Here is a 21,312-nt window from a genome sequence, read left to right as displayed (position 1 = left end):
CAGAACACAAACATGACTTTGTGGGACAAAAAGTGATTGTCTGATAAGCGCTGGTAACTGTTAATCTTGTGCAGAAGGTTGGTGATGGGCAGCTGGGACTAATCCTTGCAAAACATCCTAATCAGTTTAAAGAACAGGCTGGCAAATTTGAAAGGGTGCAGGCTAAGGTTCAAGATGATGGTGACAAGGCACCAGTTTCTTCAAACCAAGGTAAAATCTATATGCAATGAAAACCCAAGGTTGAAAATTGCAGAGATTAATGGAAGAAAATGCAAATGTCAGTATCCATCTCTGATTGGGATGCTCTCATAGTTCCCATGCTGAAATCAAATAGTCAGGTTCACATTTGTCAACACATTTCCCAGCTTAAGCAGTGTCCCATGCCAACACTTGATAATCTGATGGCAAAACTAGGCAAGGGTTCAGTCTTTCAAAAACTTGATTTGACATGATTTTGATTTCAGGAAGGTGACAGAATGGTAAAGACACTTATCTGCCAATACAGTGTCCATGAGAGTCTAGGTTTGATTCCTGCTCTCATCCTTCCTCCAAAGTCCGACTATAAATCAAACTGACTGTCTAGTAATTCTGATATAACAGACTTGGCGCACTGAAAAAGAACCCATGGCAACATAAATGTTGTCCTCTGGAAAAATTCTGTAGAAGAAATCCACTCAGATAGGTACACAAATATGTATGCATGCACTCAAGGCCTGAATAGCACGCTATCTGCCTAGCAGATGTGTTGTAGTAGATTTGTCTGAAAGCAGCGATGCCTTCTTAAGAAACTGATTTGTCATGTGCATACTCCAAGTTTGAACTACATCCAGACAACAGAAAGTATGTGATCATCAACACTCACAGGGGTATGTTCACATACAAAGGCTCCCCTTTGGTGTTTCATCAGCACCTGTTCAGTTTCAGAGGGTCATGGAAACCCCTCAGAAGTATTTCCTGCACAGCTGTATATTTTGGTATTTTGGTGACAGGTAACACAGAGATAGATTCATACAAACATTTGGGTAAATATAATCCAGAGACAGAGATTAACAACTCATGGCTACACGACCAAGTGTGTTTGTCAATTACTTTGAAACTTAACATTTTCCATGAGTATTTGTCAGTCTGAAGTGATCTCTACAACTTTTCTGTCTAAAATATCTTCATTCCAGATTTAATGTGTATAAAAAGTGGATGGTTTCCCAACTCGTGTGTCAATTTTGTCATTGAAAATGTCAGCCAGTAACAAACACACAGAGAAATGATTCAGATCATTACACAGATTTGCAATGCTTTTAGTTTTATGTTGGAAAAAAAAAATCCTTCCCTTAATCCACAACCAATAGAAACATAAAGCTATGTGTAAGACTGATAGCAATATGCAATCATTCAGAAAGAGAAAAGGGACGGACACAACAATGGAGAGACACAGGAACAGACAGAGGGAGGCAGATTAGAACAGAGAGACACTTACACTCAAACGCTCTTTGGCATGAGCATATCTGAAGCGCTGGATGTAATAGAATACCAGCCAGGCCAGTGAAATGATCATAAGGACAATGAAGGAGATGGAGACAAACAGGACAGAAGTTTTGCTAATGCTGCTGTGAGAGCCATGCCCTCCAGTTGTTTCCTTTCTGCCTGGACTGATGGTCATTTCCACCTTCACTCCATCATCAGCTAACCTGGCCAGCTTCTTCCCGGTCTTCTGAGACACGAAGATGGATACGTGGGTCTCCACTGAAACAATGACAAAAAATCTAAATGAGAAAATAAAGAATTAAGGTATGTCAACTTTTGACATATTCAACACAAAGTAACCTATCATTGTGTGTGCACAACATTGTAATGTAGTAACCACTGGTTATTACTAGGAAGAACTGGAGTGTGCCCTTCCCTGATGTACATCACTATAAAGATTGGTTCTCGATTCTGCAGGTCATACATTTTTACAACAAAAGAAAAAAGAGACTTGACCTGGAACATCTTTAATTTCTTCCATTTTGCTGTAAAAGCTTTCAGTTTCTTCACTCCACGAAGACTTTCCCCAAACAACTTTTAAAGAAGCAGGGCCTAAGTTTTGTGTCATGATGAAAACTACCCTGTATCACAGTTTACCAAAATGTCATAATTGTACATATATCCCATCCATTTGTTCTGCAGGACAACATTACACAGTAAAATATCTATAAATTACCTGTAAATGGGATCAACTTACTTGTTCTATAACAACCCAATCTGTGGGGTGGAGTGTTGGCCTAGTGGTAATGCATCTGCCTAGGAAGTGATAGAATCTGTATGCACTGGTTCAATCCCTACAAACACCAGGCAGTATTTTCTCACCTTCTGCTAGACAGTAAGTGTTAGTCTGGATGTTGTTGAGGTGATAAACCAAGGTCCCACATGCAACCTGCACTTATCGCATGTTTAATAATTTTTTTAATATTTTTTTAATACAACAGAAGGGTTGTTCCTGGCAAAATTCCATAGAAAAATCCACTTTTATAAGAAAACAAATTGCTCTCATAGTAGCCATGCACTCTCCCTGAAGAGAGGTGTCCAAATTTCACAGGCAAAAATCTGTTGTGACAAGAGTACAAAACAATAATTCAATACAATTGTCTGCAATCTAGTATATGTCTGGGTAATGAAAGGTATGGTTTGCCAAAAGGTTACTACGTTCATTCACTTGTCAAGGAACAAAGCCCAAACAACAAATTGTTCCAATACAAGTCCTGCTCTCTTTCTCCCCCCCCCCCCCCCCCCCAATGTACACATACATACACGAAACACACACATGTATGAGCACACACCATGTCCTTGGTCTTTCTCATGAAACTCAGAATGGAAACCAGGTAGGCTACCTAAATTAATGAAAAATATGTTAAAAGTGGAAATCGCTGCTTTTTTTTTTTTTTTTTTTTTGCTGAATATTACTCTACATGGTTTGTAGAATATGAAAATCAACCCTAGGACGCACAGGTCTCTGTCCTAGTAGCTGAAAATTAGGTCACATTGTGCAATACCTTGTACAAATGACCTACTTTACACATTCTTACGGGAACATGCAGAAGTTGCACCTCGTTGGAAGGATCAGAAAAAATTACCTTCAGATATGTCATCAAATCAGTTTCACAACATAAATTATAACAGTAAAAGGCTTATTTGTGTGTCAGTCACCAGTCAACATAAGATCGGTTTGCCCAAGTATTCCTCAGTCAGCTTCTCCAAAGATAATCACAGGAGAGTTTGCTGCAATATATTTTCCTTTTGCTGAATAATACTCTACATGGTTTGTAGAATCTGAAAATCAACCCTAGGATGCACAGGTCACTGTCCTACCAGCTGAAAATTGGCTCACAATACGTGATACCTTTTACAAATGACCTATTTTACAAATTATTACAGGAACAGCTCCTCCAAGATATCACAGGAGAGTTTGGTACAATATATTTTCTTTTGCGGAATATTACTCTACATGGTTTGTAGAATCTGAAAATAAACCCTAGGACCCACGGGTCACTGTCCTACAAGCTGAAAATTAGGTCACATTACACAATACCTTGTACAAATTAGCTACTTTACAAATTCTTGCGGGAGCATGCAGAAGTTGCACCTCGTTGGAAAAGTCTTGAAAAATCATGTTCAAATCTGTCATCAAATCATATTCATAACATAAATCACAACAGTAAAAGGCTTATTTGTGTGCCAGTCACCAGTAAGCACAAGATCAGTTTGCCCTGGTATTCCTCGGTCACCTCCTCCAAAGATAATCACAGGAGTTTGCACAGGTAACACTGCGGCAGTTACCACATGTAACAGAGCAGGCCAGTCCATGTTTCTTGTTGCTCCACCACCTTGACTTACAGTCTGACTGGCAGCTGTATCCAACTACTTAAAGAAATGTGTCTGGAGCAGGTGGCGGGTCAGCCATGAAAGGCTCAAGATGGTCGTCATTTTTACAATATCCCTTGCCCTCTGGATTCAGGTTACAGTCACAGTGCACCCACTGCGGTACTTGAAGATATGACCACATATTGTGATACTTGCTGGCATCAGTGGTTGGTGGCAGAGAGTGGATCTGTACAAAGCTGGGTGATTAGACCCACTTTCCGTAGTACAAGATGATGACAATCTTGCCTGCAGACACCACCTCTTCCACTGTTTGGAATACACTTCAGCAGCTTCCTGAAAGATGTTTTCTGCCTTCAGCTCCCTTAGTGTGGGTATGCCTTTTTCCATCCCAGACAACCTTGGGTTTGAACATAATTATCCTGTGATGGCATGCACAAACAGTAATCCATGGCATATATCCTCTCCAAGTGCCTGCTGTAGCCTCTGGATGACCAGGCTCACTGTTTCTTTTTCTTTGACTTTAAACCTGATCTGAAGAATTGGGCTGACATGGTGTCAGAGCAAATCAGCAGGTTGGTGTCTTTTCCAATGACCACACCAGGATGATCAGCTGTATGTCTGACGGCAGTTTCAACAGGATGATCAGCTATATGTCTGATGACAGTTTCAACATTTTCAACGATTAGGGCATCTGCATCAATTGGGCTGTGAAGTGTTGGGTGTCCATTTGCCACAAACATCACAAAGCACAGTTATGAGTTTTAGCTTGTTCACAAGGTTTGCCAATACACTTCACTGGTGGCAAAACCTGTATTTTGTATCATTTTTGTTAAGTTTTGCCGCTCTTTCGATTCTGAAAAACTTCGCCTCTGAATCTTTTGTCTGCGGGGTGTCAAACTGCAGGCTGAGGATCTTCCAAGAAGCTGTTCTGCGGGTTACCGTGTTTTGGATACAAGATCAGATAATGTAGCTTGTTCATCATTATTTACCTCCAAATGTTGACATATTTTGAGGAAAGTGTCCAACCTGGCCTGTTAATGATCCTCAAAGGACCGGGACAGTTTAGGTTTTTGCGTCAGTAAATCAAGCAGGAATGTTCCTATGTTCTGAGGCTGGCACTGCAGGCATCAAGGTACACAGCATCCCATGCAAAAAGGTCCTCCCTACTTGCTGACCACATTCTGCCAGAGACTGTTTTTGCCCTGTTGTCATCTTGGTTTTTACTGGGAAGGCTTTATGTATTTTTCTCTGATTATGGACATTAGCAGGGATACCACAAAACAGACAGTGGATCCTTGGATCATAGGCAGGCTGAAACTCGTCTGGATGGCCATATGTACAGGCGTTATGCTTCATCTCTGGATATATCCTAATTGTTTTTGCATTTGTAGACAAGCCAGCCTTTTGTACATAATCTATGCCCTGCACACTTTAAAATGTCACCACACTGTGCGCTTTTCCGACTGACAGTCTTAGATCCCGTCTCACCTAATTTCACTGTTGGTTGACTGTCATCATGGAATTCTTAGCACATGATGCACTTTGCTCCTCTTTCACCTGTAACACACAGAGTACAGAACACCTTATTGCCCTTTCACTTCTTCAGTTAAAATGAATGGTGGTATTTACCTTATGTGTCATCATATTTATAATTCACAAACACAAACACATGCATGCATGCATCCATTAGCCAGAATAATAATCACAGTTTTAAAAGTTCGCAAGGAAAAATAATCAGCTTTTATCATAATTTCCAAATTCAAGCTGATAAAGATAATAAACCCAGAACTCCAACAACAAATGTTATAAGTGAAACATGATTAAAGCATTCCTGCTAACTTTTAACAATTTCATAATAATCACCTTATCGAGATATCAAAATATAATTCCATAAAATTAATGTGTTTTATGGCAAACTGTGTCATATTTCATTTGCATATATGAATGAAATCATTCAAGCAAGCATGTTACTCTTACCTCCTGTTCAGTTTTCTTCTTCGGGGAGATCTGCGGGATTTTGATTTTCTTGGTCGGTCAAAGTTTTTCAGGGTCGGTCACCAGTGAGTGTATGTCTGTCGGTGTATCGCGGCAAGCGCAATGCCAAGATAAAAACTACGCTTTTCTGGGTAGCGGACGCCGGCGTTCACACGCCGTGTCAACACCTCAATATCTCTACTGCGGCTGGTGCGCTTGCCATAAGTTATATGGTGTACCAGAGCGGTCATTATTTTAGCAAATCACAGCATTCGAAAACTTACTTTGTTAATTATGACCACTTGCCAAACTTTTGTACATCCTAGAGTATTTTTCTTGTTATAGATGGCTTTATTCTAACCTATGAGAAGAAAAAAAAAATTATATTGCAGCGATTTTCATTGAAAAATTAGTTTCAGTAGACTAAGCCACACATAACTGAAAACAAGACGGGGACCAGCCAACCACCAATAGTCCAGGGCAGATACAAAAATGGTCAAAATGTGTGCAACAAAACCGTTCTTTTCATGATAAAATAGAATCAATCATACTGATCACACTGATATAAAGTTTACCGCTGTAGGTGGGCAGGAACATAATTAGATTTTGATTTTTATTAATCATTGTTCACACTTCTGGCCATGAGTGCCTTAAAAAGAGTCGTAAGGCAAGAGAAAGCCAGGGTTACGCAAGTGCAGTATAAGGGGTCGCCAGAGGAAAGCGTTTAGCGTGGTAAAGTACTTGTGACTGACTGTTATCACGCTGATGCTGTTCTATACCTCCATTATTAGGAAACTGCGGCAGATGACAGATACCGTACAGAAAATAAGAAAACTCTTTCAGGTCAAAAGGAAACAAACATTTTCAAGTTTATGTATTATACTAGATTGGTAGAAGACGCAAATTTGCTTTTATGAATGTTTTACAGTTTCTTACCAGTCATGACATATCATAAAGAATGAAATCGGTATTATACCAACTGCAAAGGTGAATTTACGAAGGCAGCACAAGATCATTTAGTTTGTAAGTACAATTTTGTTGACATTTAACGAAATGCACAACTTGGATATACTTCATGCTCTGCTTATTACCGTGTAGAATATAAATACCTAAATACGCGTTAACCAGGTTTGTTTCAATGAATGTTGTCGGAGCACTGTCCAGACAATTAAATCAGAAAGCAAGGAAGGTAGATGATGGCAAAATCGACCAACATCATGTCTTGATGTAAAAAGAACGGAATGAAATACATATTTTTCTTTGGAAATGAACTGGTGTTTGGAAATGTGACTCACAAACCCTGGCACAGTAGACACGTCGTTTTACCGTGGGAAAGAAAATGCATCTGGCTGGAGTATGAAGGTGGCAAAATGAAGTGTATCTGATAGTTATGAAGAGCAAAGACCACCTGGAAGATGAAAATGGGTCAGACTCCAGAACTTTGTTAGAAATGGGGTCTCTCAGTCTAATTCAATATAAATATGTGTTTACAATGATTATTCAAATGTTTCACATGTTATCAGGATTGCAATTGAATAGAGAAATATCTGTAACAATTTTATGAGAATCTGTTTTGTTCTCGTGTCTTAAATGTGTTGAAAATAATTTAAAACATCCAAAATTTTGGCGCCATTTTGTGACATGGCAATGTGTCTAAACATGAAATGGTCAGAAACAAATCAGCGCAAACATTATTAAAATCCAGTACACACAGACCTGATCTATATTCATTTGTTGTGATAATAAAACATTGATCATCAATAAAAATGGTATTTTAAGTTTGAAATATTAAGCAAAAAACCCACATGACAGATGTAGACAACCCGTTCCTCTTGACATGTTTTTTTATTCATTCAAGGCAAGCACATTCATGAATACACTACACGTTCTCTACTTGCAACAGGTGGTCAACACATCTATCTTCGACAGCACATACTCATTTTCTGGTAAAAATGTCTATTCAACTATTTAAATGCACCTGACATCACATATTAATTTTGGGTTCTGCTTTTCTGTGTTACTTCTGTGTATGTGAAGGACCCAATAAAAATATACATGTAAACAAAATTAGAACTGTTTTCATATAAATCATGCGGATTCATCACAGGAAATCATAAATCGGTTTGACAAACATCCCTCAATCGTGTGTGTTTGAAATCAGATTCAGAGAATGTGTTGTTTCCAACCGTGTGTGAAATGTACATATGTTACACAGAAATCTCTGATATGTTCATTCACACCCCATGGTTCCTATAATGTTTGAAAATAAACTGTATGTTAATTTCATCATTGTTGTGGTTTGTTTATGCATTTTCCTCTAATCCGATTAAGTTTAGACACAATTCTTCAGATAAAGAGGAAAACTTTTGTCAAGTGATATAAATTATACAATTCCCATTTCATAATAAGATGAACAGTAGTACTTTAAACAGTTAAACACTGGGGAGAACTGATGTGAAAATGGAGTGCCTGCAGTGTTTCTGAAAATAATAAAATCATCCAGGGTGGGGAAGTTACTTTAGGTATTTTGTGTTCCATGTTACATATGTCATAAGGTTATAGGTAATCATTAATAAAATACATAATTTTGCACATACTTTGTTTGATTTCATTGCATGGGCTATGGATTGCATGATAGATTCATTACTATCATTATTATAAATCCAGTAATTCAAACATCTGTGTTTAGGTAACTTGGATTCAATGTTACACATGTTACAACAAAGTTTTACATAATCATTAACAAATGATAACAATGATTCATTGTTATTATTATTATCATTATTATTATTATTATTTATATCCCACACTAAATTGACATCACTGCGCCAGGGTTCAAGAGTCACATTTGCAAATACCGGTTTATTTCCAAAGAAAAATATGTATTTCAAGCCGTTCTTTTCACATCAAGACATGATGTTCAATTTTGCCATCACCTGCCTTCCATACTTTCTGACTTAATAGTCTGGACAGAGCGTCGATAATGTTCATTGAAACAAACCTGGTTAACACATATTTAGATATTTATATTCTACACGTTAATAAGCAGAGCATGAAGTATATCCAAGTTGTGCATTGTGTTAACTGTCAACAAAATTGTACTTACAAACTGAATGATCCCGTGCTGCCTTTGTAAATTCACCTTTGCAGTCAGTATAATACCAATTTCATTCTTTATATGTCATGAATGGTAAGAAACTTGAAAACATTCATAAAAACGAATTTGCATCTTCTACCAATCTAGTATAAAATACATTAAATTGAAAATGTCTGTTTCCTTTTGACCCCAAAAAGCTCTCTTACTAGCTTTCTGTTCAGAATCTGTTGTCTGCCGCAGTGACCTGCCCACAGAGCAGGATCAGCACGGCAGCAGTCAGTCACAAGTACTGTGCCGCGCTGGACGCTTTCCTCTGGTGACCCCTCATACCACGCTTGCTTAACAGTCGCATGTTCTTGCCTTGTGACTCTTTGTAAGGCGCTCTCACATGGGCAGAAGTAATAAAAACATACGATTCTGGACATTAAAAATCAAAATCTAATTCTGTTCCTGTCCCCATATAGTGGTAAACTTTTATTTGTGATTCTTTTTATCACAACAGATTTCTCTGTGTGAAATTCGGGCTGCTCTCCTCAGGGAGAGCACGTCACTACACTACTGCGCCACCCATTTTTTTGTTTTTTTTCCTGCATGCAGTTTTGTTTTTTCCTATCGAAGTGGATTTTCCTACAGAATTTTGCCAGAAACAACCCTTTTGTTGCCATGGGTTCTTTTACGTGCACTTTATATCACTCAGTGTGATCAGTATGATTTATTCTAACGTAAAAAGAACAGTTTTGTTGGCCTGACGCAAATTTTAATCTAAATTTCCTAGCCTACAAGTTTATCAAAGATGTCATCAACGCTGATAGCAGCCAGCTGCTTGCTGTGCTGTGCAGCCTTCGCAGTGATGGTTGGGGAAAGGATAAAAGATGTGGGTACATTTTGCCCCAGTATGTATGCTGTGTGAGTTTCACTAAATAAATGGCTATGGGTCAGTTTCAGTTTCACTTTCTCAAGGAGGCGTCACTGCGTTCGGACAAATCCATACACGCTACACCACATCTGTTGAGCAGATGCCTGACCAGCAGCATAACCCAACGCGCTTAGTCAGGCCTTGAGTGCATGCTTACATATTTGTGTACCTATGAAAGTGGATTTCATTTTACGTAATTTCGCCAGAGGACAACACTCTCGTTGCCATGGGTTCTTTTTCAGTGCGCCAAGTGCGTGCTGCACACGGGACCTCGGTTTATCGTCTCATCCGAAAGACTAGACGCTCAGTTTGATTTTCCAGTCAAACTTAGGAGAAAGGGCGAGAGCGGGATTCGAACCCACACCCTCACGGACTCTCTGTATTGGCAGCTGAGCGTCTTAACCATTCTGCCACCTTCCTCTATGGGTCAATAATTCCCCAGTGTGTATGCCGTGCAAGGGTTCTTCTTTAAAAGCATGGGTCAATTTTCCCCAGCTGGTAGGGCGTGCAAAAATTTATAGTACGTACAGTGAAGATTAAAAACAGAAAAAGATCAGTTCTTTCCACGCTAATTATAATGAAACGGCATATCTTGGAAAGGCACAAACAATGTTTAAATATTTTCACAAAAAGATATTGTTACATATTTCTTTTTTGTTCACAAAACTTAGCACTTTTGACTAAAGACATACAGTTTAATTGCAGTCGTTTTATAACTGACTCACCTGTGTAAACAAAGTGAGTCTATGTTAAATGCTGTTGTTTTGGTTGTGTGGGGGTGTGTGGGGGGGTGTCCGTAGTAAACTTTAACATTCTCATTTTCTCTGGAAACATTTATTCAGTTGATACCAAATTTCGCTAAAGAATTGAAAAAGACACTGCACATCTGAAAATGGCACAAAAAATCTTAGAACATTTTCACACACACACACACACACACACAAAAAATCACTTTTTTTTTCCCCTCTTTTTTATTCACGAAACTTAGCAGGGTTAGGGGGTAAAGCCTCCTTAACCTGAAGACCCATTGAAAGGATTGTGTCTGAAGTGTCTAAATGACAGTGTACAGTTTGAAGCTGAATCAAAAATATGGTTTAAAAGGCATTTGGAAGGCTCTCCAGCAATAAAAAAACAAACCAAAACAATCTTATCGAAACAAAAGTATTTAAAAGGTGCAAGGTGACTGAGCAGCTCTCCAAAGGGTTTGATTACTTCAGATCGAACTCTGGTTACAGGGAGCGATGCAAAAAGGCACCCTAGATTTAGCAAAGCTCTGAGGCTTGGTGCACTAGTGAAATGTTATTCAACCAGTGACCCATCAAATGGACAAAACAAAACCCCACACTAGAGCGCTAGTGGGTAACCCATGTCCCTTACTTAAATCATGTTATTTCAACTAATGTTTTGACAAAGTTTCAGGTGCCCAGGTGTGTTCTAATAACACATCCAATAGTCCTGTGGTACAACTGGGAGAGGTACCATTGACCAGTACTCCTGAGCGGCAACAGGCACAGACCATCCCTATGGTGAACCGTACAGCAGGACATAAGTGTCCCTCTGGATTTCCAAGAAAGATACTAACCCACGCTCTTTCAGGGGAAGACACTGATGGACATTTGGACAGTGCTACCTGCACCAACCAGGTAGGCTTATAACAAGAAGATGTGTCAAAGATGCAGCACTCAGGCTCCCCTAAGTGTCCATGGCACATCAAATCCACAGACAAATGGACAGAAGCCAGATGGTGCTAGTTTCAGCATCATCATCCAAGGGTGAATGCCAGTCAATAAACAGAAACCAGTGATCCCCAGAGCCAAGAGTTATGGATCCCAGGTCCACCAAGACAAAAGGATGTGGGAAACAATGAAGTTCAGAAGAAAGATGGCATGGCAAGGATACACTGGGCTCTGCAGTAAGTCGGCTGCGACTGACCGTCCCTGAACAGGGGCACCAGCGCACCCTGCCCCTGAGTCTCAGTGCTCAAACAAGCAGGCTTCTGCTTCAATTGGTCGCAGGTGCCCCACAATGATTTTCCAGTTGAGATACTGGGCACAAAAAGACACAGAAGAATCATCTGGGCATACGTCCTAGAGGAGCTGCCAAAGACACTATCCAAAACTTCAACATCTGGACTAGGCAGCAGGAAAGTGTCTACCACAGTGACAAGCATGCAAGTGGTTACTGCTGGAAATCAACTCATGCCTCCTCTAGCAGTCATTATCCAAGGAGGTGCTGGGAGCCAGAATGTGAGGGTGGTGAGCATGAAGACCACACCTTGGAACACCACGTGCTCATAGTCTTTAAACAAGCAACTGGATCCAATACTGCCAGAAAACTTAGAACTGAGGGAGGACGCTAGAGCAGGCAGTGGTGTGGCTGTCGTGTCCAGGAAGGCTCACTGAATGGGTGCAATTTATAGAGTGGCAGGGCCTGTTGATGGATGCTGACAACAGCATCACAGAGTCAACAAGCTCCAATGGCTGCTATGTCATGTTACCTAGGTAAGCAGGTCGAGGACACCTACAGTCTACATCCTCTGACCTTGGCAGTGGTCCCACCCATCTATTGGAAAGCCGCCCAGACAAGAATCCCAGCGTGCACATTATGCCAGCCCTTCAGCCTGCTTAGAAGGAACGGACAATGACCAACCATGAGCCTCTGATGCACATTTCCACTTGGATCACACCATCCAGGCCATGTGGATTCATGCTGGCCCTAGCTTAGTCGCATCATCATATTGTGCCTTCATGCCAGCTGGAAATGTGGTCCATTTGATTGGGACCTGTGCCTCCTTCTGTGATCCCAACACCAACACCATGCTGCTGGAGTTGGAGGCTTTCCAACAAAAATGCTGCAATCTGAAGAGCTACTGGAAGTCTTTGCCTCCATTGCCCTCCGGCTCTTCCAATAAGTTCAAATGGCGCCCGTGCCAACCAGCTGGTGAGGACCACCCGGACGTCTGCTGCTTCCCCCAGAAGAGGAAAATGTTAAAGATGGAGAGAGTGTTGTGAAACAGGGCATAGCTGACGTCATTTACCCCAGGAATGCGATCACCAAAGGGCAGTCACTCATACAAGAAGCAGCAGATGACGCTTGCTGATAACAACTCACTAGGTGTTCAGGCATCAACAACGGAGACAGCAACCAGTGGTCAAGTCAGTCAGCTTCCTTCCTCAAAACTGACCAGTCTGTCATCATCCCACTGGCTCAACTACTGCAACAGTAGCGGACTACGCCCTGCACAACAATGACACAGCAAACTACATCCACTACTGACACCCTGCTGGACAGTACTCTAAACATCAACTCAGTCACATTTTGAGAATTTCATCAGTCATGCAAACTAATTCAATGAGAATACTCAGATAACAAGTATTTAGACTGACATTATTAGTAAAATTTGATTGATTTCCGATTACCTACTGATGCCCTTGGTTGAGATCATACCAGATATTGTGCTTTTCCAATCATTTAAGAAATTCTAGGATGCCAAACAATTTACTCTCTTTTTCCATTTCCCTCTCTCACCCATTCTCAAGTTCTATCACTTTTTAGAGCTATCCTCACATATGCCGGTGTTCACACAGACACACTGACACACAGACACACACATTCTAAACAAAATATGGGGAAGAACTATTAAAAAAAAATCAAAAAAATCACATACTTTGCACACTAATAACCCAACAACACACACACACACACACACACACACACAGGAGACCAGACAAGACTTCACATGTTCTTCATCCAAGGTTACAAATGTTTGCACACCAAACACACACTAACACACACACAATTGTTGCACACTTATGTTTGTTCTCTCTCTGAATTCTACAAGATTTTGAATACACAAAATGTATTTCATATAAAAATATATATATTCATTCAAACTCCTTAATATTGTTAAGAAACAAGCAAACATTTGTGTGTTTAACTTCTCAACTTATTCAATCTGTTTAATATTCGGTTTAATTTGTTAAGGTAACCGTAAAACATTAACCATGCACAGTGAATCTCTGTCTCAGTGAGATCCTGACACTGATTGTAATACATATGTGTGTGCATGAGGACAGAGTGAGTGAGTGTGGGTGCAGGTGTGTGCATGCACACACATGCATATGTGTGTTGTGTTGTGACTGTTTATGTGTGTGTGTTGTGTGTGTGTATGTGTGTGTGCATGCACATTATTTTTCCATACTATTTACAAATGTTGGCAGCAACTTCAATCAAATATTTGTAAGCAGACTTTTAAAAAAAAATTAAAATATCATGCCATGGTGACTGCATGTAAGTGAATCTACTTTCCAATAAAAATATAATGTTCTATCATTAGCTGCAATTTATGATCAAATGTTGGAAAGTAACTGATATTAGACAGTGTTTTGTATGGCATAGAAACCAGAGTTGTTGACCTATAAATAAGACCCTTTATTTTATTCATATTGCCAGTTTATTTATCCCATATATTAGGTAGGCCCGGCCAAATTTTCAAGTTCATAGCAGAAGCCTCATACTTGCAAGCATGAAAGAGTGCAATAAAGTAAGAAGCCACACCAAATTTCAAAGCAATATCTGAAATAGGTTTAGAGATATACAGTTCTGAATGTTTAAAAAAAAATTGGCAATTTTAGCGATTCTCACAAAATGGCATTTTGGAACCCATGTAGAATTGCAACTCATACATTCTCATAGTCAAAACTCTTCATATATGATCTATATAGTACACAGAATACCTAAGATTTTTTTCACTTGTTATTGGCTGAATGCCAGTGTAATAAATTCTGGGGAAAATGCTTATTTTCTGCATGTCCGATCCTGCAGTTTTGATGGTAGCATTACTAAAACGACTGTAACTCAAGAACTATAGCATCTACATAAACATTTATGAAATTTTCAGGTTCAGGAAAGACTGTAGACTTACAAGACAGCAAATATTAATCATTTATTTTGATAAATGGCAGCTTTTGATATGATTATTATAATATGAAAAAGAAATGCTTTATTCAAGACGATCGGGGATAATGAGCTCCATTAACGCAATTTTTTTTTTTATCCTTTTAGACATTTTTCAGGTGTGTTTTTTTGCCAACTTGAAGTCAAAGTTAATATGTATGCATCACTTTATGTAACTTTTTTCTTGTTTATACTTCATTATTATTATACCAGTTCTAAAGTACAGACATCCAGCTATACCAATGCATGGTCCATATCAGTGCTGAAGCATAAAAAGGTTGAAAGGAAACAAGTCTTCCAATACAGCATCCAAGTACCCCTGGTATTGTTATTTTATTACTCTCTCTCTCTCTCTCTCTCCCCTCAGGCCTGAGGCCGATGTACAATAAACCATTTGTCTGGTCTTGTCTTGTCTTTTTCTCCTCATTCAAGTAACTGCAAACATTTGAAATTCAGAAGCACAAAAGTGCCCAAAATCTTTTCCTTGTTTCTTTAATACTATGTGCTGAGGATATTGTCTCCACTGTTTTTTCAAGCATGTCCACCTGCTGTACAATAACATTACAATCAAAGTCTGGCACTAAGGAATCAAGACAATGCTCTATGATATACCACCAGCAGGTAGCATACACACATACGTGTGTGTGTGTGTGTGTGTGTGTGTGTGTGTGTCTGTGATGATGATGGCTGGCTCTTCACTTAAGAAGATCAGTGGGAAGTTCCCACCAGGGATGGGCGGCATGCCTTTTCATGACTAATTAGTCCAATCCGTGATCTGCAGAGTCTGTGGCATTGTGGGCAGGTGTAGATCTGGCCTGCATTGCTGGGCTGCGGACCTGGGTCTTGCCTTCTCCTTCTTTTCTTCAGGATGTTCAGTCGTCTGGTTTCCTCAAAGTGTTGGGTTCCCGTGAGCGTTGAAGATCTCCAGCTATCTCAATCTGATGCTGACTGCTCCCATGTCTTGGGGTTGATGTCCGCTTGGTACAGTTGCTACTTCAGTTGGTCCTTGAATCTTTTCTGTGGTGCGCCTGTATTGCGTTTGCCTTGGACCAATCCCCATAGGATACTGCTTTCGGCATGTGAGTGTCAGGCATCCGGGTGATGTGTCCTGCCCAGCAAAGTTGTTTTAGCATGAGCATTGACTCGATACTTTGCAGTTGAGCTCTTTCTTGGTCTTCTATGTTTATTATGTAGTCCTTCCACTTGATGCCCATGATAGACTGAAGGCATCTGTGATGGAACTGCTCCAGCCACTTTGTTTCCGGTACAACATCCATGCCTCTGATCCATACAGCAGTGTTGACAGTACAGCAGCTCGGTAGACTTGCATCTTTGTGAAGAGTTGCAAGGAGTGGTTTTTCCATACTCTTTTCTGGAGGCGGCCAAATGCACTGCTTGCCTTTGAGAGGCAGTTGGTCACTGTAGCGTCATTCGATATGACGCTGCCCAGGTAGGTGAACTGCTCTACCGTGTTAAGGGGATGGCCATCAATGCTTATGTGGGGAGCAATGTACACGGTCCCCGGTGCTTCTTGGTGGAGGACTTCAGTTTTCTTCAGGCTTACAGTCAGACCAAATGCCTTGGCTGCCTGAGAAAAACGGTCTACGATGACCCGCAGAGCTTCTTCTGTATGTGCCAGGAGGGCGCAGTCGTCTGCAAAGAGCAGGTCCAGGATAGCTTCTTCTGAGGTCTTCGTGTGGGCCATGAGCCTTCATAAGTTGAATACGCTGCCGTCGGTCCTGAATCTGATATAAATCCCCTCGTCTAGATCCTCGTTTGCTTCTCTCAGCATCATGCTGAAGAAGATCGCGAAGAGTGTAGGGGCTAATACGCAGCCTTGCTTCACTCCATTGCTGATTGTCAACATTATTGTGGTTATTATTATTTGATTTCTAGTTTTATCTTTGGAATCCCGCACCTTCAAAAGCTTACAAACAGAAAAGTCATTTAACATCAGGCAGAGACTCACCTGTGACAGCAGGAACATAATATATGTTCTGTTCTGCAATATCTGTGCACACAAGCAATATGTGGGTCAGACCCAGAATTCTCTCCGGGAAAGAATATACCAGCATAGGTCTGACATAGGTCTGAACAATTCAGCAAAGCGAACGTGGGTCACCATGCACTTCCACGAGCCTTGTCACACGCAGGACAACATAAAGGTCATGGCCATTGAAGAAGTACATCTGAAGAATAAACAACCAAGGCTCAAGAGGGAACAGTTCTGGATGACGAAAATGAGGATAGTCCACCCTTTTGGTCTCAACATGCTACAACTGGATATCTGAATTTATTTCGACCTGAAAGCTGTGTTTGACAATGATGATGGATCAGTTCCAGAGACAGAATGGTGTGAAGGCTAACTTGTGTGAAAACAACTACTACTACTACTACAACGACAACGACAATGACTACGACTACTACTACCACCACCACAACTACTACCACTTCCATGACTATTACAGCAACAACAACCACTACTACGACGACAACAATGACGACGATGACGACAACGATGACAGTTACAAATACTACTGATTGTGGGTGTGGAGGTGACGCTGGTGCTGATTATGGTGATGGATGTCCTACAATTCTATTTCATTCAGTTGTTTATTTTGTTTTCTTTTATCTTATTTATTTATTTATTTTTTACATTTTTTCATCAATTAATCATAGATGTAAAATTCAACCCTTCCCCTTTCTTTCCCCTCATCAGTACTTTTTTTTAGATGCATCTCTTTTTGTAATACAGCCCATTGTTCTCAACGATTTCATTGTTTAAAATTGTAACCCCCCTACACCCCTCCTCTTTTTTTTATTTTTTTTATTCTTATCTATTTGTTTTTTGTTGTTGTTTTTGGGGGGTTTTTATTCATTCTTTTTTTTCTTTTTCTTTTTTTTAATGCTATTATTATTATTATTATCATTATTAATCTTCTTTTGATTATCTCCCCCCCCCTCCCCCTTTATTTTCTTTTTCTTTATTTATTTTAAATATCTATTTATTTTCTTTATTTATTTATCATTGTTTTTTATTTCATTTTTCTTATTATTGTTATTATTTATCATTTTATTTCTCTACTGTTGATTGAGTTATTCAGTAAGTTAAGTTTTAAGGAACTTATTTTTTGACAGCAGAAGAAAACAGACAATTGTAATTCTTTAGGCTCTGGGCGAAACCTGGCACAGTGAAATTGCATCACATGTACGTCATGGTGTGCTTGGGTCATAATAGCTACTAAGAGTGACCCTGGCAACATGTAAAAAACTTATCCCTGGAGGAAGGAACGTGATTGTTCAGAAAATTTGGAATATCTGACAGATTGATATGTTTGTTTTTCTTTTTTCTTCTCTCTCTCTCTCTCTCTCTCTCTCTCTCTCTATATATATATATATATATAGTATATATATATATATATATAGTATATATATATATATATATATATATATATATATATTACACATTATCTGATTTACTCAATTACATGATCTCTTTTAATGTTCTCTCTTTCCTATGTATGTCAATATGTGTATGTTTGTGTGAGGATGTTTGACTCTTTGAGTGAATGCTTTTATTAGTGCTACTGTAATGTGCACAGACTGATAGAGCTTCAAGAATATGCACCATAGCAAGATGTCTTAATTTATTATAAAAAAATTTTAAAAGAGAGAGAGAGAGAGAGAAAGAAATACTGGATTTTTTAGGGCTGGCAACAATTTGGCTGAGCAACAAGTCAGCGTTGACATTAAATGATTGGTAACATGGCTTCGCCTCTTGTGTTTGGCTGGTTGCAGTTTTTTGGGGTTTTTTTTGTTTTGGTTTGTGTGTGTGTGTGTGTGTGTTTTGTTTGTTTGTTTGTTGTTGTTTTTTGTCATAGTTTGTTTGTTTGTTTGTGTTTTATTTGGGTAAAATGTTTAAAGAACTCAGTATATTTTTCAGTTTAAATCTAGAACCCTCTTTACGGTCACCTGTACAAAATTGAAATGAGTCAATCATCATTCAATCCAGGAAGAACCTGACAAGGATTGCTCTCTATCTAATGGCCCATTATATGGGGAAAAAAATCCAAAATGAAAGCAGCAGCTCTCCTGTCTCCTGAAGACTACGGAACTGGCTGAAATGATACTTTGTAAAAATTCTGCATAGGGACCAATTCAATTGGAAAGGAAAGCGAAATTTTGAAGAAGAAAAAAAGCAAATATGGCAGTTAAATGTAAATATCTAGGTTACAAAACTTGTGATGCAGTATCTTTTAAATCTTTTGATCAAAATTGTACACTGAATAATTCTTTCCAGATCATGAGTGTACACTGAATTTTTCCAGTTTCCTTCTTTCTGGAAACTTGTCCATGCTGTTGTGTTATATATATACTAGAAGACTGTGGTATTTTCCTGAAACTGTCAAATTAGAAAACTGTGGTATTTTCCTAAATCAACTATAACCACACAAAAAATCAATTAAAAAATAACAAGGACCTACAGTGTTTTAGAACTGCTTTTTTCATTAGTTTCAAGACTTGAATAGAGTTCTTATCTGCAGGCAGCCTCACACAAAGTGATACTATGTATGATACTTTGATAGGCAGTAATCAAAATTTATGCAAGACTCCTCTAAAGGTGTATGCAAGAGAATGTTTTCATACCTTCAAAATACACTTCCAGCAATGGTGTATATATGCACAAAACAATGCATGAAACCACCATTTTGTGAGCTTACATGGGCCAAAACACTGGAGTTTAATAATTCCTATCCTATATACATCATACATATATGATATAGCTTAGCACTGTGTTAATATCCATATCCAAGCACCTCCTGAACTATACAAATCTATCATTTCATCATTATTATACCAACTTCATTTCATAAAATACAGCAGCTGCATTGATAATCTGAAAACTTGTATGCCTTTCATGCTTTTCAAAAGCATTACATTGTTTGTTTCTTTTTCAAACAATTATATGTAGACCTATCTTTTTAAATGTTTTCTTCAACATGCACAGCCTTCTTCAGTTCATGCCACTGGAACTGATAGTCTTACTAAGTTACATGCTTCTTTTTTTCTCAACTCAACTTGCACTGGTGTTTATGTTACACAGCCACAGGTACTTATCAATCATATCTGCATTCAAATCTGATACATTTTTCAAGCACCCAGGTATTTTCTTTACTTTGTTATTATATGTTTTAAGTATCACTTGCTTTCTTACCTTTATGTTTCATGATAGTGATGCCCTCCTCGTCATGGTTGTATACCACTACTGCTGTTGCATTGTACGTTTGAGTCGCCATCTTAATTTTGTCTGTGAAGGTGCAACCACCTCTTTCTATCAGTGCAATCCAAGGGACGTGCGGTATTTTGTTTGTGTATTCTTTGCATCCAAGTGATTTATTTTCTTTGTCATGAACGTGCATCACCTGGCCCGTTTTCGTTTCCACCAAACTTTCCGCTCCATATTTTCCTTCGGCCGTTTCATTCATTTGTTTCTTCGTAACTGGATCTCGGTAGGTGAAGTTCACTTCTGCCAAATAAAATGAAACTGGGCCTGAATCTCCCTGTTGCGCACTCTCACCAACACCACTGCATGGTGGGAGTGTCAATATCAGCGCCACAACAAAAGCACATCGAACCCATTCGTCTGCCCATGGTGGTGGCTTCCGATTATCGGACACTGACATATCTCTGTCACGTTCGCTTTGTCCTCTGTCAGAGAAATTTACATCAGCAGTCTATTAAAAAATGCTGTCTTCAGTTTTTACACATCTTTGGACAGTAGCCAGAAGTACCTAAAACTTGCTCCAATGTGTATGACTGCGTACTTTTCCACCCTCGTTATTTTGTTTCCCAATACTTATTTGGGAACTGACGTCGCACTGCAGCGCCCTCTGTAAACATTCAACCATCGTCCCGCTTGAACTGATTGCTTCAGAATTTGTTTCACAACCATCTCAAACAGTTTTAAACGAGGTTAAATGGGGTGTGGGGGATGGTTCTTACTGGCATTTTTCGTTTTCATCCCCTTTCACAATTAACGTCTGCTTCGACATCGTTGAATATTCAATCTGTCTGATAAACCCTGTATGAAACCCCGTGATCCATTTCAGTATGAAACCAAAGAGACAACCGTCATCGAAAAATTAAGACGCAGAAGAAACAAAAGAACGGCACCGAACAGGATGCAAACTGTTCAGCCCCCATGGTGGAATACCGACACACAGAGAGCCTGGATATAAAAACATGCGGCTGTCAAACTTTGGCAAAAAGAGAGAACAAAACCATCTCCAGACAAAGATATTGAAACAAAAATGAAAGAAAAAGCTAAACAGTTTGAAGTCATTGCTCAAGAGGCCAAAAATGACAAGTGGAAACAGTTTTGCGAGGCACTCAGTTATGACACAACATTGACAGAGTTCTGGCAATTTTATCGTCGCAGTGGAAGGGAAAACGTGCACAACAACACTTGAACCCCAGACATGTTAGACACTGACGGCCGGAACCAAGCTTAAGA

General features: G+C 39.4%; 1 protein-coding gene across 4 annotated transcripts in view; it reads right to left on the bottom strand.

The window, feature by feature from the left end:
• Positions 1-20,751, bottom strand: part of LOC143298490 (RING finger protein 150-like) — a 128,417-nt gene extending 107,666 nt beyond the window's left edge. For 3 of the 4 annotated variants that reach the window (XR_013057394.1, XR_013057395.1, XM_076611304.1), the window contains exons 1-2: positions 20,014-20,751; positions 1,475-1,740 (exon numbers count right to left, since the gene is read on the bottom strand). Coding sequence is in view for 1 of the 4 variants with exons in the window: in XM_076611304.1 (XP_076467419.1) it covers positions 1,475-1,740; positions 20,014-20,482 (735 nt within the window). In the remaining 3 variants the exon portion in view is untranslated. The remainder of the gene's footprint in view (positions 1-1,474; positions 1,741-20,013) is intronic. The other variant, XR_013057396.1, reaches the window with a different exon arrangement.
• Between the last annotated feature and the right edge of the window lie 561 nt (positions 20,752-21,312).

The sequence above is a fragment of the Babylonia areolata genome, chromosome 24 (genome assembly GCF_041734735.1).
Source record: "Babylonia areolata isolate BAREFJ2019XMU chromosome 24, ASM4173473v1, whole genome shotgun sequence".
In the NCBI taxonomy this organism is placed as follows: Eukaryota; Metazoa; Mollusca; class Gastropoda; order Neogastropoda; family Buccinidae; genus Babylonia; species Babylonia areolata.
Note: the sequence above shows the minus strand (reverse complement) of the source record. Positions and strands in the feature narration are given on the sequence as shown.